The sequence below is a fragment of the Pteropus vampyrus genome, unplaced genomic scaffold (assembly GCF_000151845.1).
Source record: "Pteropus vampyrus isolate Shadow unplaced genomic scaffold, Pvam_2.0 Scaffold287, whole genome shotgun sequence".
NCBI lineage: Eukaryota > Metazoa > Chordata > Mammalia > Chiroptera > Pteropodidae > Pteropus > Pteropus vampyrus.
The window spans coordinates 629,652-648,260 of NW_011889068.1; the positions used below are offsets into that span (position 1 = coordinate 629,652).

Sequence of the window (18,609 nt, forward strand, 5' to 3'; positions counted from 1 at the left end):
CATTGGCTCTGCCCTCAAGGAATTTCTAGTATGGTGATAGAGATGAGCAATAAATAGATGATTTTAAATCTTTATGCTAATACATGGAGGAGGAGCATTTTTAGCCCAACCCAGAAGTTTAGGGAAAGCTTGCTAGAAGGGATGATGAATAAGATCTTGCAAGATAAATAAAAGTAGGAAGGGCAACAACAGTATGAATATACTTAACAATACTGTGCACTTAAAAATGATCAAGATGATAAATTTTATGTTATTTGTTTCCCCTCTCCTGCCCCCGCAAAAAAAAAAAAAAAAAGAATAGGAAGGGTGTTCCAAGTAGAGAATGGCTTGATCAAACTGTCACCTAAAAAATTGACCCATGAGAAATTTTGATGATATATAGTCCTTTCTCTTGCCTGGTTAATTATTTCAAACTGTATATTTACCTTTATTTTTTTCCTTCTCAGAGTTGGGTATCAGAAATTAAAAAAGAAGAAAATAAAATACACTTTCATGAATCTGAAACATTTCCAGCAATGAAAGAAAATTTGCCTCCAGTTCGTAGCTCAGACAGCTGTCTTCATGTTGCCAAAGTAGGCCTTTTTGGTGTGGGGTGTGGGTGGCAGGGAGAGAAGGTTGTTGTTGGTTATTAAGAGAGTATCTCAGTTTAATCAATATAGCCAAAATGTGATGTCCTTTAGGAAAGCCGGGGATCTTTTTAAGCTGGTGATGTGCCATTATCTTCTTGAATAGGCTGTATTTCATCACTTGGAAATCAAAATGAAATAGCCTTTTCCTTTGAAGACTTGCATCTTGAGTTTACTGCCTTTCCTCGTTTTTTTCTTTCGCTGTTCTGTCTCTTGTATTCTGACCAGTTTTGATGAGCATATAAGATCCAATTCAGTGTGCGAGAATTTCAGGGAATAATTTTATGTATCCAGTAGAAGCAGAGAGGAAATAAGTTCATACATAACTAACTGTGAATTTAAAGTATTAAACAGATACTTTCAAGCAGTTATAAATGTCTTTCCTTTGATCAGTGCATGTTTGTTTTCCCCCTTATCCCCAAACCCTTATGATTATTTCTCTGTGGTTCATCCCTATTTTGTCATGTAGACCTCTCCTTTTTAACCCATGGGTTCCATAGAGAAAGGGCCTTTTGCAGTTCCAGGTCCATTTACTTAACTTTAAGTTGAAACTGAGCTTCTTGGCATCCGCTGGACCATGATATTACAGAACTTAGCCCTTGTGTCCTGGACACTGGGGGTCTCTGGGCTTTCATGTGGATCACACGTTCCATTCACTCTGCCCTACTTTTTTTTTTTTTTTAACTTTCATTTCAGAAAGGTTGGCTACCCTAGTCTCTTCATTCTGGGCTAACTTATTCTTGTTATTCTCATTTCCTCTTTGAATCCTCAATTTTATTTAAAAAAAATCCATCGCCCTCATCACTCTGCTCTCTGATAATTTACTTTCCTGGGTCTTTTTACTCCCCATTAGGAATTACTCAGGTAACTGAGGTATACAGTGTTTTTGTTGTTGTTGTTGTTGTTTTGGTTTGTTTTCTTTTTTTCTTTTTTGCCAGTGATAAGGATGCTACTATCTATAATCAATGAATTTATATTAATTGAACACCTATTATGTGCTAATTCTATACCCAGAAAGTATAACAATGAATAAAGCTTGGTCTCTGCCCTCAAGGAGCTTATGGTCCAGTGGGGTAGGCATAGTGGTTCTCAAAGCATGGTCTGTGGACCCTGGTCATCCCAGAGATACTTCCAGGGGGTTCCAGGATGTCAATGCTATTTTGACAACTAATGCTAATGCTCTGTCTTTTTCATGGTGTAGATTTACCTCAGCACAAACCAAGGCAGTGGTGCCAAACTGTACTTGTAGTCATTGTTTTCTCCACTGCTCTACACTCACAGTAATAAATTCCAACTTAACATAAAAATGTCTTAGATGAAATACTAAAACTTATTTTGTTAAATCTTGAATCTTAGGACACGTGTTTATAACATTCTGTGTGACAAAATGGGAAGTATGCAGAAAGTACTTCATCATGAAGTGAAATATGATTGTTATCTCTGGAAAAACACTTAGGTGATTAAGTTGCCAGCTTTAAGTAGCCACTTTTTCCTGGAATAATTTATATTCAGAAGAGCGACTGACAAACTGGTTATCAAGACTTGGGTTTTTGGCAGACATTGTTTTGAATATGAATGAAGTGGGCTTGTCACTTCATGGAAAACTACCGACAGTGTTTTTTGCCAGTGATAAAACCTGAGCTTTCAAGTACAGTTAAGAGTATTTCATATTCTCATGTGGCTCTTGAATGTAAGCCACATTGTGACAAAATAATTTTCCCTTAAAGAGAATACTTAAAGACTTTTCTGATGAGCTCCATGAATATATGAACAAATACCATTTTTTAATTGTATAATGAAATATTTGACTGTTTAGAAGGTCTGCATAACTCCAAATGACTAATGCACAATGTTACAAAACTGCATGGGTAAATGACCCATTCAAAATGGTTTCAGATTATGACTAACCTTTAAGAAACCATTTAAGGAACTATGTGTGAGCCTAATGGCTGTTGATGCTTTCTTCTCATTCCCTTCTGGTGCTTGCAGTTGGCATAAGACGTAGGTTGGGTGACTTAATAGCCCCAAGTTGGAGCACGGACAAGAAAGGGCACATGACCCAAGCTAACCAATCACAGTTCTTCTCAGAGATTTCTCTAACTAAAGATAAAGAGAAGAGTCACTCTCCTTTTCCTTTCTGATTGGGAAGCCTGTGAGGTTATAACCCCAGGCTGTTTGTGACCATGTTTGCTACTACTTGGAAAAAACAAGTAGCCAGCAGGGAAAATGAAATCAGTAGGCAAAGAGAAGCAGAGACTAGGGACTGTGGGGAAAGAGAGCGAGTGCTGGAGAGAGATCATATGAATCCTTTACCTAGCAACACATTTGCCCTAGCATCAGTTTGGTTACATAAGCTAATGATTTATTCTTTTTAAATAGAATTAGTCCAGGTTGGGTGTCTGACATTGCAAACAAACCAGCTTTGACTAATACAGCAATGTAGTTATTTCTGTGTATCCAATGTCTAGGTTTTAAAAGAATGAATGATAGTTTAGTACTTTTAAAAATTATAATATAATCACTAATAATCACCTTTCACACATGTGCATTTTTAAATTTTATATATGTACTTAAAATTCTATAGATTTCTCCCAAAATAAACCATACATTTTAAGTCCTTTTAAAGCCTACTATGTATTATGTTAATAATTTTAATACTGGGGTTGTTTTGACTTCAAGGTTACCTATGTTTTTATCTTTTCAATTTGTATATCTTAATCCAATGCTTTATGTTGCATTTATAGTAAAACCTGCTAATCTTATATTCAGTATGTCTCATAAATATGATTTAATTATTTCAGGAAAAATGTTCTAAAAGTAGACCAGCTAAAAAGAAAATTCCAAGGGATTATGCAGAGTGGGATAAGTATGTTTTATATTTCTTTGCTTAAAATTTGTCACTGAAAAGTTCTCTACTATAAAATACTGTAATAACTTCTTAATTATTGTGAATCTGAACATGTTAAGAATACCAAGGTACTTCAATAGAGTACTAAGAATATGTGGTCACTCTTGATCTTGTTTTTCCATTAAATAAAAATCTCCTACAAAAATATTCTTTTGTTTATAAGAGCAACCAACCAAAAATAACTAATGTAATCCTTATACCCATCCAAAATAAAAAAGGACAGAAATTTCAAATTGAGATAAATTTGCCATATTTTAATTACAAAGTTCTGAAGAGTTTAGGCCTGATTAAGTTCTCACTAAATTGCATGGTTTCCAAGAGAGCCTCCAGATAACTTGTAATACAAACCTATTTTGCATTTTTGGAATATGTATTTAAAGGCACAGTGATACAAATATAAGAATATCAATAATAAATTTTATTTTCTTACTTGTATTGTACTTTTTTCAGTTTTTATTATTCTTTCTTTTAAGATTTGACGTGGAAAAGGAATGTTCAAAAATTGATGAAGATTACAAAGAAAAAACTGTAGTAAACAACAAGTCACATTTGTCTAAAATTGAAACTAGACTAGACACAACAGGTAATTGGGGAAAAATGAGAATAATTTAGTAGTCTTTACATTTTTTCACTTTTAATAAAAGCTGTCAAACTAGAAGACATTCTCTTAAAGTGTTGCAGATTTCCATTATAAGTTAATGGATTTTCTCCACAAGTTGACCACTTCTAACAAATTCAGATCTATCCTTCAGCTAATTAATTTTATATGAGTAATAGTTTTACTATTTAAATTTAGTAAGACTTAAAAATATAAACCTATTTTTTACTGTAATTTATTTGTTTTTCATTCCTCTTTTGAATCCCTTTTTCCTTCAAATTTCTCACATTTTTTTTCTTTTTGCTTTGAAACAAAAAGATGGAGCAGTTTGGTTTCATTTGAAGTCCATAGATGTATAGCACCTTTGAAGTGAAACCTAAAAAAACCTAAACCATCAAAAATTGTGAATGATTAAAAAAAAAAGAATCATTCTTAAACTTAGGAAACTTTTCATTTTTAAAACTTTATTTTGTAATTTTCTACTTCTGTTAAAATAAGGATTCTTGGATTAAAATTTTTTTTTAATTTTATTAAATTATATTTTAGCTTACAGCAGGTAACATTTATTTCTAGGTCTAACTGAGAAGGAAAAGGATTTTCTTGCTACTCATGAAAAGGAAAAAGGAAATGAGGCTTTCAACTCAAGAGATTATGAAGAGGCTGTGAAGTATTATACAAGGTGAGCAGATTTTTGTTGTGGTTTAAACTTGCCATTAAAAAAATGACAATATTTAAATTTAATTGTTGAAATGATATAAATAAGCTAAATAGTTTATATCAGAATCACTAAAGATATTATATTTGTGATTTATCATAAATTCACTTGTGTTCGCCTTGTTTTTTCAATATTTTTCTGAAAGTTTCCACCTACTTCCACTTTTGACAGAAGTCCAGACTTTCCTATTTTATAGAGAATTTAGAAGCCATCTAAAAGGAACTGATAGAAAGTCCAAAAAGCATAGAGGTTAAGAAGTCAGACTGCCCGGATCTACTCCCGGTACTTATGGTTCTACCTCTTACCACAGGGCGTTTACACATGCTGGTTCCTCTGTCTAAAATACTCTTCTCTCCTCTCATTATCTTTTAATTCTGACTTGTCCTTCAGATCTCAGCTCATGCTTCACTTCTTTGGAGAAGACTTCTGTGACATCCCAGACTCGCTTAAATCTTCACTTTAATACATTCCCACCACCACCGCCCCTCCTCACCAACTGATAGGCTCCTATAGTAATCTTATCTTTCTTTTATAGCACTTGTTGGATGTACAATTTAAGTTTGTGTGATTTGATACTAACAGGACTGTAAGCTCTGTAAGAGCAGAGGCTACTCGTTAGTTTTTTTATACCATTGTATTCCCCAGCAAAATACCTGGTTCACAGCAGGTGTTCAATAAAACTTGTATGAACTTTTGAAGCTCTTACAGTCTACGAAAAGTAAACTAAAGTTCCTAAAATGCTGTTATAGACAAACTGCTTATAGAATCACTAATCCACTTTTGGAAGGAAGATTTTTTTTCAATATTGTTTGTGTCTCTAGAGAAGTTTTTCTTGGACTGTTTAAGTGAACATGCGAGGTAAAGAGGATATTTATGTATCAGTCATTTAGTACAGCCTCCCCTCTCCAGCCAGTGTGGATGTCAGTTCTGACATTGTTCTTTTTCTTGTAGATTTCCACTGATGGAGAATGGCTTATCTATTACAAGGGACAAAATTTTTCTTGTGTTCTTTTGAGAAATCAAGGAGTTGAAGAATTAAAGCAGCATAGTGTGATGGTTGAGGGAACTCACACTGCCACTTTATTCCTTTGGGCAGATTCTTCATCTCTTTTGCCTCAGTTTTCTCATTGTGATGGGCTATAGTAGTGCCTACCTCAGCGCAGCTATGAGGATCAAATAAAACACACCAAAAGTCAAGTCAAGATAACATGGTGACAAAGAGAGCAGGTGTAGACTCTTTGGGTTTGAATCCTGACTCTTCCCTCTACAAGCTTGTGGCCTTGGGCATATTACCTAACCTTTCAGTTGCATCTATTTTCTCATCTGCAAAATGGGGAGAGCGGTGATACCGCCTTTGTGGATTGTAATGAGGATTAGATGAGTTTAGCGTCTAGTGCCTGGCATATGGGAGGCACTCAGGATCTGGTACTCTTATTATTTATTCTTACATAAATTTTCCATGTCTGATATCTACCCAACCATATAACTTCTTTATGATCTTAGTAAATTGACCCTTTTCATGACTCCATTTTCATCTTCTATTCCTCTTTCGAATTTAGAAAAGTCAGTGTACTGATACCCTTATCTTTCCTATATTTATGTATAGGCTGTTTCACAGCATTCCAAATCAACTTTTTAAGCAACGGTCAGATATGTTGTAGTTTTTATTTCTATTATTTTGCACTCATACCCTTAATCTAACAAAATTTGCTCTCTGAAAGTCTGTGTTCTTTATTCCACTGACTACCATCCTCTGTTTTATTAAATTTGTTTGATTAAATTATGATCATTTCCTTAAGGTTAAATCTACTTTTAGATTACAAACTAACTTGTGTCTGTTAACACAATAACAATTTAATAAAGGATATTAGTTGTGGTTGGTTGCTCCATTTCTTTGCACTTGGAGATTATCCCTACCATGTGGAAAAAAAAGTTTTTGATATATGATGTGAACTAAACTGTTTTTTAGGAGCTCTATGATAGTTACATTCCCATGTTACCGCTAAAGCTTGAGTCAACTTTAAACTTCTTAACTAGATATTTAAGTATCTGTCTAATGTTGATTTAGTATGTTTGTAGAATTGTATCTTATTACTTTTGATGATGCTGGCTATATTAGTTTACTGGGACTGCCATAACAAAGTACCACAGGCTGGATGGCTTAAAGAACAGAACTTTCTTTTCTCACAATTCTGAAGGCTAGAAGTCTGAGGTCAAGGTGTCGGCAGGTTTGGATTCTTTTGAGGCCTCTCTTCTTGATTTATAAATGATTATCTTCTCTCTGCATGTTCAAGTAGACTTCTGTCTGTGTGTGTCTGTATTCTAATCTCCTCTTCCTATAAGGACACCAGTCATACTGGATTAGTGTCCACCTTCATGACCTCATTTTAACTTAATCACATGTTTAAAGACACTGTCTCCAAATACAGTTACATTCTGAGGTACTGAGGGTTAGGACTTCACCGTATGAAGTTTGGGGGGCACAATTCTGCTTATAACACAGGATATAACTGTTTCATTTATAACTTTAGCTGAGTTTCTCCATCTTCTTATATTTACCACTGGCCTACCTGTTGCCAATGAGTGTCTCTTTTATAGAAGCCTATCAGTGCTTCCCACCGTAGCGGCCTATAACAACCGAGCTCAAGCAGAACTCAAACTACAGAACTGGAACAGTGCTTTTCAGGATTGTGAAAAGGTCTTGGAGTTAGAACCTGGAAACTTAAAGGGTAAAGAATATTTATAAAATGCTTTTAATTTACAGTAGGATCCACTCATATTTGCCCTAAAAATATTTCAAATAAATTAAAATTTCTACATGTGAAATTTACCTTCATAAAATTACTTTTAACTTCATGTTTAACTTGGAATTTAAGTTCCTGATTATTTGCATTGAGGTAGTATTTTTGAAGAACTATCTCAAGCTTGCATTTAACTGTGGGGTTTTTTCTTTCAATTTTTTTTTTATTTTGTAAAATTCATGTAAGATTTACCATCTTAATCATTTTTAAATGCACAATTCAGTGGTATTAACTACATTCATACTGTTGTACAGTCATTACAGTGATGATTATAGGGAACATTTTTATAGAAAATGAAATGATTATAGGGAACATGCTTATAGAAAACATTTTTGTTTAGTAAAAGCTTCCCAATATTGCAGTACAGTGTGGTGCCTCTGAAAGGTTGAAGTTTAGAGTCTCTGTTTTTGCAGAAGCTGGCAGGGCCTGGGCTGTCACAGGGCCAGATGGTTGGAGGGGACAGTTGTCTGATGCAGCCTCTTCTCTTTACCTCAGTATCATTTTCTTTGTGTTCAACAATATGAAAATGGGTGTAGTTAAGCTCTGCACGACTGCATCCTAAACTGTTCTGTGCTACTTATATTCTTCCACTTGAGAAATATATTATAACCATAATACCATAATGATAAAAAAATGTATCTTTTATTTCGGTAAATTCCCAGCTCTTCTACGCCGTGCTACTACATATAAACATCAAAACAAGCTCCAGGAAGCTATCGAAGATTTGCATAAAGTACTGGATGTTGAACCTGATAATGAGTTGGCCAAAGTAAGTACAGAAAGTGATTCCTCATGAAATTCTATAGCTTACTATTTCTGTATTTACATTTAAATGATATCAATCTTGCTGCATACATGATGTTGAGGATTAAGTCACAGCTTTAAAAAGCAGGTATATCCCAGACACCCCAAAGTGTTTATATCTATTTGAAATGGAAGAAAGTAATACTTTTCTTTGAGCTAATCTCAGCTTATTATACAGAGTAGTATAGAAGTTTCCTAGGTAAGATTAGGCATAAACTTGATGGCTATGAAAGAGTGTTTCTCTCTGTAACTTGCATGGTAAAAATTGCATCATCGACAGCAGACTGACTCAGATATGCACTTAAGAGGATCTGTGTTAAGGCCTGAAGAGTAGAAGTAAGTGCTGAGAACCGTGAAGGTCTGAGATTTTACCCTACTTGCAAATTAACAAGAAGAATATACAAGACTAGAAGAATACACAAGACTCCTGGGTCAGACTCATGGCATGGCAAGCCGATGAGCTTCAAGTTCATTTCAGGTCCCCTGGCCCTCAAGTCTCATGGGGGTGCGCAGAATGGCCCAGATAGATGCTGCACTATGCTGAAAAGCAACACAAACTTTTCTGAAAAGTGATTTAAGTACATTGCATCAAAGATCTTAAAAAATACATATTCATTACTATCTGAATTTCTAGATTTATAACCCAAGTTACAGTTGAGGAATCCCAAATTTATGAAACCCCCATCTTTCATAATGGGATGTAAGCAAACCTGTCTCAGTATAAGAGGGAAACATCTTTATTTTACTGGAGAGCAAAGAAAACTTGCTCTCTCCTCTGAAGGGAAATACTCTTATTTTCCAAGGCTGTTCTCAATACAAACATCCTTAAAGATAGTTTAGAACAAAGGCTGTTTAATTCCTCTGCTCACAGTATATTTAGAAATGTAAGAAACCCATGGAGAACTGTCTTCCAATAATAAGTTGTTAATGTTTCCACGTACACCTGTTGTGTTATCTATCGTACTTTCTCTGAGGGGCAGCTGACATCCCTAGTGTATCAGCTGCATTTGGCAAGTCAGCATTTCAGTGGATTCGATTTAGGGCTGAGCATTTTTCCCCATAGTATTTCCTTTTTATTATGTTATATTTAGTGTGTGTGTGTGTGTGTGTGTGTGTGTGTGTGTGTAAACATATCTAGGAAGATGATCATCAGAATAGCAATAGTGTTACCTGAGTAGCAGGATTTCAGATAAGTTTTCTTTCTTTTTCGTACTTGTTATGCTTTAAGTTTTTTATAACTGACATGTATGATTATAATCAGACAAAGCAATGAATTTGTTTGGAAAAAAAAACAGACCACCATAAAAAGACTTACCTTGGTTACTTTTATTCACTTTCTGATAGCTTCATACTCTTACCTGAAAGAATGTGTTATATTTTTTTTATTAAATGAAAACATAGTCTTTAATATGGTGATTATGTTGCAGAAAACTTTGTCAGAGGTTGAAAGAGATCTGAAAAATTCTGAACCTGCATCTACGACTCAAACGAAAGGGAAAAGGATAGTTATTCAGGAAGTAGAAAACTCGGAAGATGAAGATGGAAAGGACAGTGGAAGAAAACATGAAGATAGCAGTGAGGATACAAGTAAAACATCTTTTCTCTTTTGGTTGTGCAAAAAACTGCCTTTTTATGTGACAAGCTGTCTCAAATTTTCTATTTGTACAGAAATTCTTAGTCTGTCAAACTTTTCCTAGCTTTATCTTGTAAATTCACAATTAAGTTTTTTCTTAATCTTTTTCTTAATGTAGCTCTTTTTCTTTTTCCTTTTCTTCGTTGAGGTATAATTGACATATAACATTAAATAGTTTCAGGTATATATCATAATGATTTGATATTTGTATATATTGTGAAATGATCACCACAATGTCTAGTTAACATAGCTCATCTTTTTCTTAATACAATCTCCCAAACCCATTTTTCTTCTTAAACTGACACACTTTTCTAGTGCTCAATTTAATTCCTGATCATCACCTTTAAATGCAAATGTCTATGTCTTTCTGGTACCAATAATTTGCAAGTTAACCTTAAGTGTCTCTCTTAGATGATTGTTTTATATACAGCTATTGGTTGCAAACAAATATGTCATAGCTTCAAGGGGTTATATACCTATATGAATGCATTGTTGCTAGAAAATTGCTATGTGTGCGCTCAAAAAGATTTTTAAATATGCAATTTCGCTTTTAATAATTTACAAAAAAAATCTAGACTTGATAAAGCTTAATATGTGTCATATAAAACAATGAAAGTTACATCAACTTGAAGGGGAAAGATCTGCCTATTATTTGACCAGGAGGGGAAAAATTTTTCTCCCTTCTTGAGAGCCCCTTAGCAACCAAGGGGAAATACCAATTTTGAAAATCATTCATGGGTAAAAATCAACTTCAAGAAATTCAACAGAATATTTTAATTTTGAGAGAAATATAAAATGATCAATTCAACTTAAATAAAGAACAGGAAGTATAAGTTTTTATTTTTTTAATGAAAATAAATATAATGTAAAATATATACTTCAGGTTAAAGTATGATCAGTTAAGCTAGAATAAAGACAAAGGGACAGAAAAGTAAGAGAGAGAGAGGAGGACACAAGAATAGGAGCACGAGAGAGATGGGAAAGGAAGACAGAGCATCAAAATGATGAAAAAGGGAGAGACTAAGGTAAAAAGTTTTTCACCTTTCAGCCTGATTTTAAGTAAGTGCTTTCAGCAAATGTTTTTAGCTCAGAGTAATTAGCCACGTGTCTTACAATTAAAGGAAATTATTTAAATTATTTAAAATCTTACCTGGAATAAGATGTAGTATAAACTATATCAGTTGCTACTATTTAAAAATTATCTTAAAATTTTATGTATGGTAAAAACATACTTTTTTGGTATATAGTTTTGACATGTATATAATTTCATGTAACTACCACCACAATCAGTATACAGAAGAACTCCATCATGCCAAAAAAAACTCCTTTTTGCTCTCCCTTTAGCCAAACCCTTCCCTCATCCCAACTCTTGGTAACCGTTGATCTGTTCTCTGTTTCTATAGTTTTACCTTTTCCAGAATGTCGTATACCATAAAAGGAATCAGAGTATGCAACTCTTTGAGACTAGCTTTCTTCACTTAGCATACTGTCACTGACATTCATTCATATAGTTGCGTGTATCTGTGGTTCATTCCTTTTAAATGCTGAATAGTATTTCATTATATGAATATACTGCAGCTTGTTTATTCCTTCTCTTATTCAAGGAGATTCAGGTTGTTTCCGGCATTTGATATTTATGAATAGAGCTGCTATTAACATTCTCCCACAGGTTTTGGGTAAACATACGATTTCTGGGTCACATGGTATGTGTATGTTTAACTTTAAAAAACATTTCCAAACTGTTTTTTCAGATGGCTGTACCATTTTGTCTTCCCACTGGCAACATATAAGGGTTCTAGTTCTTTATCATTCTTGTCAGTGTTTGGTATTGTCAGTTTTATTATTATTTTTTTAATTTTAGCCATTTTATTAGGTGTATAGTGGTCTCATGGTTTTAATTTGCATTTTACTAATGGTAAATGATGTTGAACATTTTTTCATGTGCTTATTTGACATCTCTGTGTCATTTCTGGTGAAATATCTGTTCAGTTTATACCACCAGTTTTTAAAATTAGGTGGGTTGAGTTTTGAGAGTTCTTTGCATATTTTTGGTACAAGTCCTTTGTTAAATATGATCTTTACAAATATTTTCCCCTGTTTATAGCTCATTTTTTCACTCTTAATATTGTCTTTCACTGAAAAAAGTTCTTCAATTTGAGTAGAGTGAGATTCATCAAAAATTTTAAATGGACTGTGCTTTTGATGTTATATCTAAGATGCTTTGCCTAACCCAAAATTATGAGGATTTTTCTCCTGTTTTTTTTTTATAAATGTTTCATAGTTTTATGTTTTATATTTAGATATATGTCCATTCTGAGTTAATTTTTTTAATTGAGATATAATTGACATTATATTAGTTTGAGGTGTACAAAACAATGATTCTGTATTTGTATGTAATCTTGTGGTAATCATTTTGCAATATATACGTATATCAAATTATCACATTGTATACCTTAAACTTAACTTATACAATATGTCAGTTAATCTCAATAACGTGGTGGGGTGGGGAAGATATTAAAAGGCCCTCCTCACAAGTAGAAATGAACAAACAGGAAAAGTCTAATCACTAAAAAAATCAGTAGAACTATTTCTATGAGTAGAAATCTGAGTTGGGATTGTTGCAGAGTCAGGGTTATTATAGTGTAATATCATTTGACAGAGTGATAAGATGTTCCTCCCTCAGACGAGTGTCATAGAGACGCAATAGTTCCAATCAGGTCTCCAGGCAGCCAGGAACTTTACAAGAACCATTTCTGATTCTGTCATTCATGCCCCCATATTTATTTTTTAAATTAGGGAATATACAAAAATATGTAAGATTCAGAAAACAAAAATGTCTTGATAGGAAGAATATAAATTTTAAAACAAGTTAGTTCTCTTTTATCAGGAAAGCAAGTCAAGATTAAGTGGAATGAATGGTTGGAAGCCCAGAAGTAGTCCTTTTAAGATGAAATGAAATCGTTAGAACTATCTTATGCTCACTTCTACCAAGTTCCATTGTTAGATGACATGTAAAAAGAGGTCCTAGAGCCTTGGAAAAGGAGAAATCTAAGTTGCTATTAGGAAAATAATGTTACAGCCAAGAGGGAGATTATCAAATTGGAATCTTTACGCGTGGTTTCCCATCCCACCACATTCCAAGAAAGAATTTTTAGTCATTATGGGGTATGATGCAAGAAGCCCTTTGTTTTTTTTTTTAAGCACATGAAGACCATGAAAAAATACAGCAATTAGTATTTTGTGTCCTTAGCTGATAATGCTGCTCCTCTGGGAGTTCAACTTGGGTTGGCCAGGCCCAGTTCATCCAGACTGAGGTATAACATTGGTTTATATAGCATACAAATGGATTTAACTTAATAAGTGGCGATTATTGAGCATCTACTCTGTGCTCAGGTTCTAAGATAAGACAATCGATAGGCTTTCTTCACCTGTTCTTCTAAAGACTAGTATGAAGAAATACCTGCCTGTTTGTCAGATTTATTAAATCTGGGAATTTGAATTTGTGGGCTTTCTCGGAAACTCCCCATCTATTCGTAGAGATGCATTTCCTTCCCTCATAGAGAGCATTTCCTTCTCTGTAGAGAGCATTTAGAAGTGGCCATCATCTTACAACTGTAGCTGTCAGAAACTTTGGTGTTTAGTCTATGTCCTTATAGAGTCTGTGAGAAGTAATCAGAGGAAAGTAAGCATCTTGCCTCCCTTGTGCTGTTGCTTATTCCCATTTAAAAATGAAATATAAGAAAATTAAACAGTTATTCACTAACAGAAGAATGAAATATAAATATTTCTCTTGACCTAGAATTGGTGGGATCAGGAGAGTAGAAGGGTGGGGTTTTCAGAGTTAAAACAATAGACAAAATCATAAAGAGAAAAGTTAATGATTTTGATTAGTAAGAATGAAAAACCTGTGCAAGTCAGATGCCATAAAACAAATTAAAAGGCAAATGACAAATTAGGAAAAATGGCAAGAGGTTGACAACCTTGTAATATGAAGAGCTTTTATAAAACAACAAGAAAAAGTTAAAGATCTCAGTACCAAAATGAACAAAGCATATGAACAGATAAATCACTAATGAAATTAAATGATCAATAAATTTTGTATTGTTAATAAAAAGTGAAAATTAAATATTCTTTTTTTCTCCCATTAAATTGTCCAGGATGGGGGGAAAAAAGAGTATTCTTTGCTGTCAAGGTAAGGTAAAAAAAGCACTCTTTCTTTAAGATAAGATATAACTTATATGTCATAAAATTCAACATTTTCTAATTCAATGGATTTTAATATATTTAAAAAGTTGTACAACCATCACCACTAACTCTAGAACATTTTTATAATCACAAAGAGAAATCCCATATCTATTAGAATAGCTCCCATTACCCCTCCTGGCTTTCTGTCTTAGGGATTTGCCCAATCTGAATATTTCATATATATGGAGTTATACAATATGTGGCCATTTGTGCATGGCTGCTTTCACTAAGCATGGTGTTTTCAAGGTTCATTCATATTGCAGCATGCAACACTTCATTCCTTTTTATGGACAAGTAATATTCCATTGCATGAATAATATACCACATTTTCTTTTTCCATTCATCAGTTGGTGGACATTTAGGTTGTTTCCACTTTTTGGCTATTATGAATAATGCTGCTATGAATATTCATGTACAAGTTCATGTATGTGTGTGTGTGTGTACGTTTTTAATTTTCTTGGGTATATACCTAGTAGTGGAATACTAGGTTATATGGCAATTGTTTAACTCCTTGAAGAACTGCCAGGCTGTTTTCCAAAGTGGCTACAGCATTTTACATACCCACCAGCAATATATGAGGATTTTAATTTTTCCACAATCTTGTACACACTTGTTATGGTTTGCCTTTTTGATTATAGCTATCTTAGTGTGTGTGAAGTGATAACTCCTTATGGTTTTGATTTGCATTTCCCTAATAACTTTTATGTTGACCACCTTTTCATGTGTTTATTAGACATTTGTAGATCTTATTTGGAGAAATGTCTATTCGGCTCCTTTGCACATTTTACAATTAGATTGTTTTTTTATTATTGCATTGTATTTTTTATATATTCTGGATACATACAAGACCCTTATCAGATATGATTTGCATATAATTTCTTCCACTCTGTGGGTTGTCTTTTTCCTTTCTTGATAATATCCTTTGATGTACAAAAGTTTTTAATTTTGATGAAGTCCAATTTATCTATTTTTCTTTTGTGCTTGGGCCTTTGGTGTCATATAAAAATCCATTGTTAAATCCAAGGTCGTGTAGATTTATCCTTATGTTTTCTTGTAAGAGTTTTATTGTTTAGCTCATATATTTAGGTCATTGATTTATTTTGATTAATTAAGGTAGGAAGGAGTCCATCTTAACTTTGTTTTTTTTTTTAAGCACATGGAGATCCAGTTGTCCCAGCACCATTTGTTAAAGAGACTATTCTTTCTCTATTAAATGGACTTGACACCTTTGTCAAAAAAATCAATTGGCCATAGATGTATGGGTTTACTTCTGGACTCTCAATTCTATTCCACTGGTCTATATGACTATCCTTATGCCAGCACCACTGTTTTGATTACTGTAGCTTTTAGTAAGTCTCGAGTCTTGATTTTGTTCTTCTTTTTCAGTTATTTTGGCTATTCTAGACCCCTTGTAATTCCACATGAATTTGAGGATCAGCTTTTCTATTTCTCAAAAAAAGGCTCTGGAATTTTGATAAGGATTATATTGAATTTGTAGGTCACTTTGGATAATATTAATATCTTAACAACATGAAGTCTTCCTATCTTTCCTTTTATTTAATTTCTTTCAGTAGTTTTGTAATTTTAAGTGTACAAGTCCTTCACCTTCTTGTTAAATTTATTCCTAAATATTTTATTCCTTTGGATGATGTTATAAATGGAATTGTCATTGTAATTTCTTTTTTTGGATTGTTTATTGCTAGTGCGTAGAAACAACTGATTTTTTATGTTGATCTTGTACCCTGAAACTTTGCTGAATTTTCTTATTAGCTTTAGTAGTGGGGTGTGTGTGTATGTGTGTATTCTTTAGAAATATATACATATGTAGTATTATTATAATATATAATAAATTATAATTTTTATATTTCATAATTATAATTACATTCCACATATTTACATATGTAAGTATTAATTATACATCATAACATATAATATAATATATAATTATATTATTGTATGTTATATATGTAATCCTAAAAAATCTGTATAGTATCATATCATCTATAAAGAGATAGTTTTACTTCTTCCTTTACAATGTGAATGCTTTTTATTTCTTTTTCTTGACTAATTGATCAGGTTACAACTTCCAGTAGAATGTTGAGTAGCTCTTGTGAAAAGGGCATCCATGTCTTGCTCCTGATCTTCAGGGGAAAGCTTTCAGAATTTCACCATTAAGTATGATGTTAGCTGTGAGTTTTTCATAAAGTTACTGTATTACACTGAGAAATTTCATTCATATTCCTAGTTTTCTGAGTGTTTTTATCATGAGAGGTGTTAGATTTTGTCAAATTCCTTTTCAGTGTTAGTTATGATCACGTGGTTTTCCCCTTGTTCTATTAATGTGTTTTGTTTCATAGATTATCTACTATTGAACTATTCTTTCATTCCTGAGATAAGTCCCACTTGGGGATGGTGTATAATCCTTTTAATATGCTATTGTATTTGGTTTGCTTGTATTTTATTGAGGATTTTTGCATCTACCAGCTACACAAACAACCCCATCCAAGGCTACTAAAGTTCTTGTCATCTTTAGATCTAAAGGTTCTCTTTAGTTGTTGTTAAATGACACTGGCCATTACTTCCTTTGAGATTTAAATGTTATTATTGATGCCTTTCTTCTTGGTTTTGGAGGCACTATGCCCTCCTGGGTTTTCTCTCATTTGCAGGTACTCCTCCATCTCCATATGAGAGCTTCCTCTGATCATCCTTTAAGTTTTAGTATTTCTCAGGAATCCTTTGGAAGATCTGAGTGACCTAATCTACATCCAAACTTCATGATCCTTTATAAGACAGCAGCTCTTAAGTCAGTGTCCCTAGATAAGGCCACTCCTCTGATCTAGATTTGGAACCACCTCCTGAACAGCACTTCTGGAATGTCCTACAGGTAGTGCAATACCCAACAGGACTCACAAGACTTTCATGTTCTGGCCTTTGTTTACCTTTGCAGGGACTGGAAAAGTCGTTCAGGGACTTTTTGATCTTAAGAAAAGAAGTGCAGCTTTGCATTCAGTTCAGTTCATTTGCATCCCAGTTATACTGGGATTCCTAGCTCTCTGCGCTTGAACAAATTCCTTAGCTACTTCCTTGTGTTTCTGTTGTCTCCTTTGTAAAGTGATAATATTTGGTGTGAAGATTATTAAGAGGACCCATATTAAGTTCTAAATAAACTGCAGTTATTTAGTAATAGTTTTGGCTGAACACGAAGGGATGACATAAAAGGAATGTACAATACTAAGTTGTCTATTTCTCCTGATACTTGTGCTTCCATCTGTTTCAATGCTGGGTGGGGACTTGAGTAGCAGATACCAAATGAGGAAGAGTGGAGCCTTGCTCTAATAATCGTATTGGGTCCAATCTGGGGATTTATCACAGAAACAATATCTTTTTATTTTAATAATTAAGCACCTTTGGGTTAGTGATCCAAAATTGGACGTTATTTTGCTGTATAGAAAACTGTATTTGTTAGTGGCCTTAAGGTGACCGTCCACCAATTTTCATTTAAATACTTGTAGTTTTCTATTCCCTCTGTCTTTATGCTTCAAATCCTGGCTTTACCATTCATGAAACAGAATGGAAAATATATCTATTAAAAATCAGATTAGAATTTGTTAAAAGAGAAAGCTTGGAAGTCATTGTATTTAAGTGCTTTTTAGTGATGCTTTGGAATTGGTAAAAACAAAATTCAACCAAGTAAATTTGAAGATCTAAATGGCTTTATTATGCAATATGTTAATCGAACAGCATCTCATCTAGCAACTAGAAGGCACTCCAAGGAGATGTATACATTGGAAGGTTTTTATAGGCAGAAAGAGGGTGAGACTAAGAAGTTAAGTCACCTTCCCTTAGGAGAAGGCAGGTGGTCTTATCAGGCAGGTTTTTATAGGAAGCAGGGGCAAGGGAGCTCTTAGTGAAAGAAAAGAATAGGTTAATTTTGGGCCATGACATTTTTTTCTCTGTGGGGGAAGAGAACAGAGAAGAGTTTTGATCACACAGATTGCTTTTTCTTTTTTGGGGGGGTGGGGGGGTGGGGAGGAGTCGGGCATGGTGAGGGCACACATGATAGACTACTGGTGCTTGACCAAAAAAATTCTATGCTGGTTGATTAAGATTATGTTTCTGGGAGAGATTGAAACTGCAATTAAATCTAGGTTTGGTATGATGGGCTTTTAGCACAAGCGATGCCATTTGGGGTCTGTGGGTTTTTTCTTTAACAAAATAATAAATTGCTTAAAGTATCGATAAGACACCCATCAACGAAATATTTATACATTTTATATTT

At 33.8% G+C, this 18,609-nt stretch overlaps 1 protein-coding gene across 1 annotated transcript in view; it reads left to right on the forward strand.

The window, feature by feature from the left end:
- The window catches only part of SPAG1 (sperm associated antigen 1), a 64,108-nt gene that overhangs the window by 14,726 nt on the left and 30,773 nt on the right, over nucleotides 1-18,609 (forward strand). Inside the window, exons 5-10 of the mRNA XM_011376194.2 lie at nucleotides 3,428-3,492; nucleotides 4,008-4,117; nucleotides 4,706-4,811; nucleotides 7,446-7,576; nucleotides 8,311-8,417; nucleotides 9,880-10,148. Coding sequence (XP_011374496.1) covers nucleotides 3,428-3,492; nucleotides 4,008-4,117; nucleotides 4,706-4,811; nucleotides 7,446-7,576; nucleotides 8,311-8,417; nucleotides 9,880-10,148 — 788 coding nt within the window. The remainder of the gene's footprint in view (nucleotides 1-3,427; nucleotides 3,493-4,007; nucleotides 4,118-4,705; nucleotides 4,812-7,445; nucleotides 7,577-8,310; nucleotides 8,418-9,879; nucleotides 10,149-18,609) is intronic.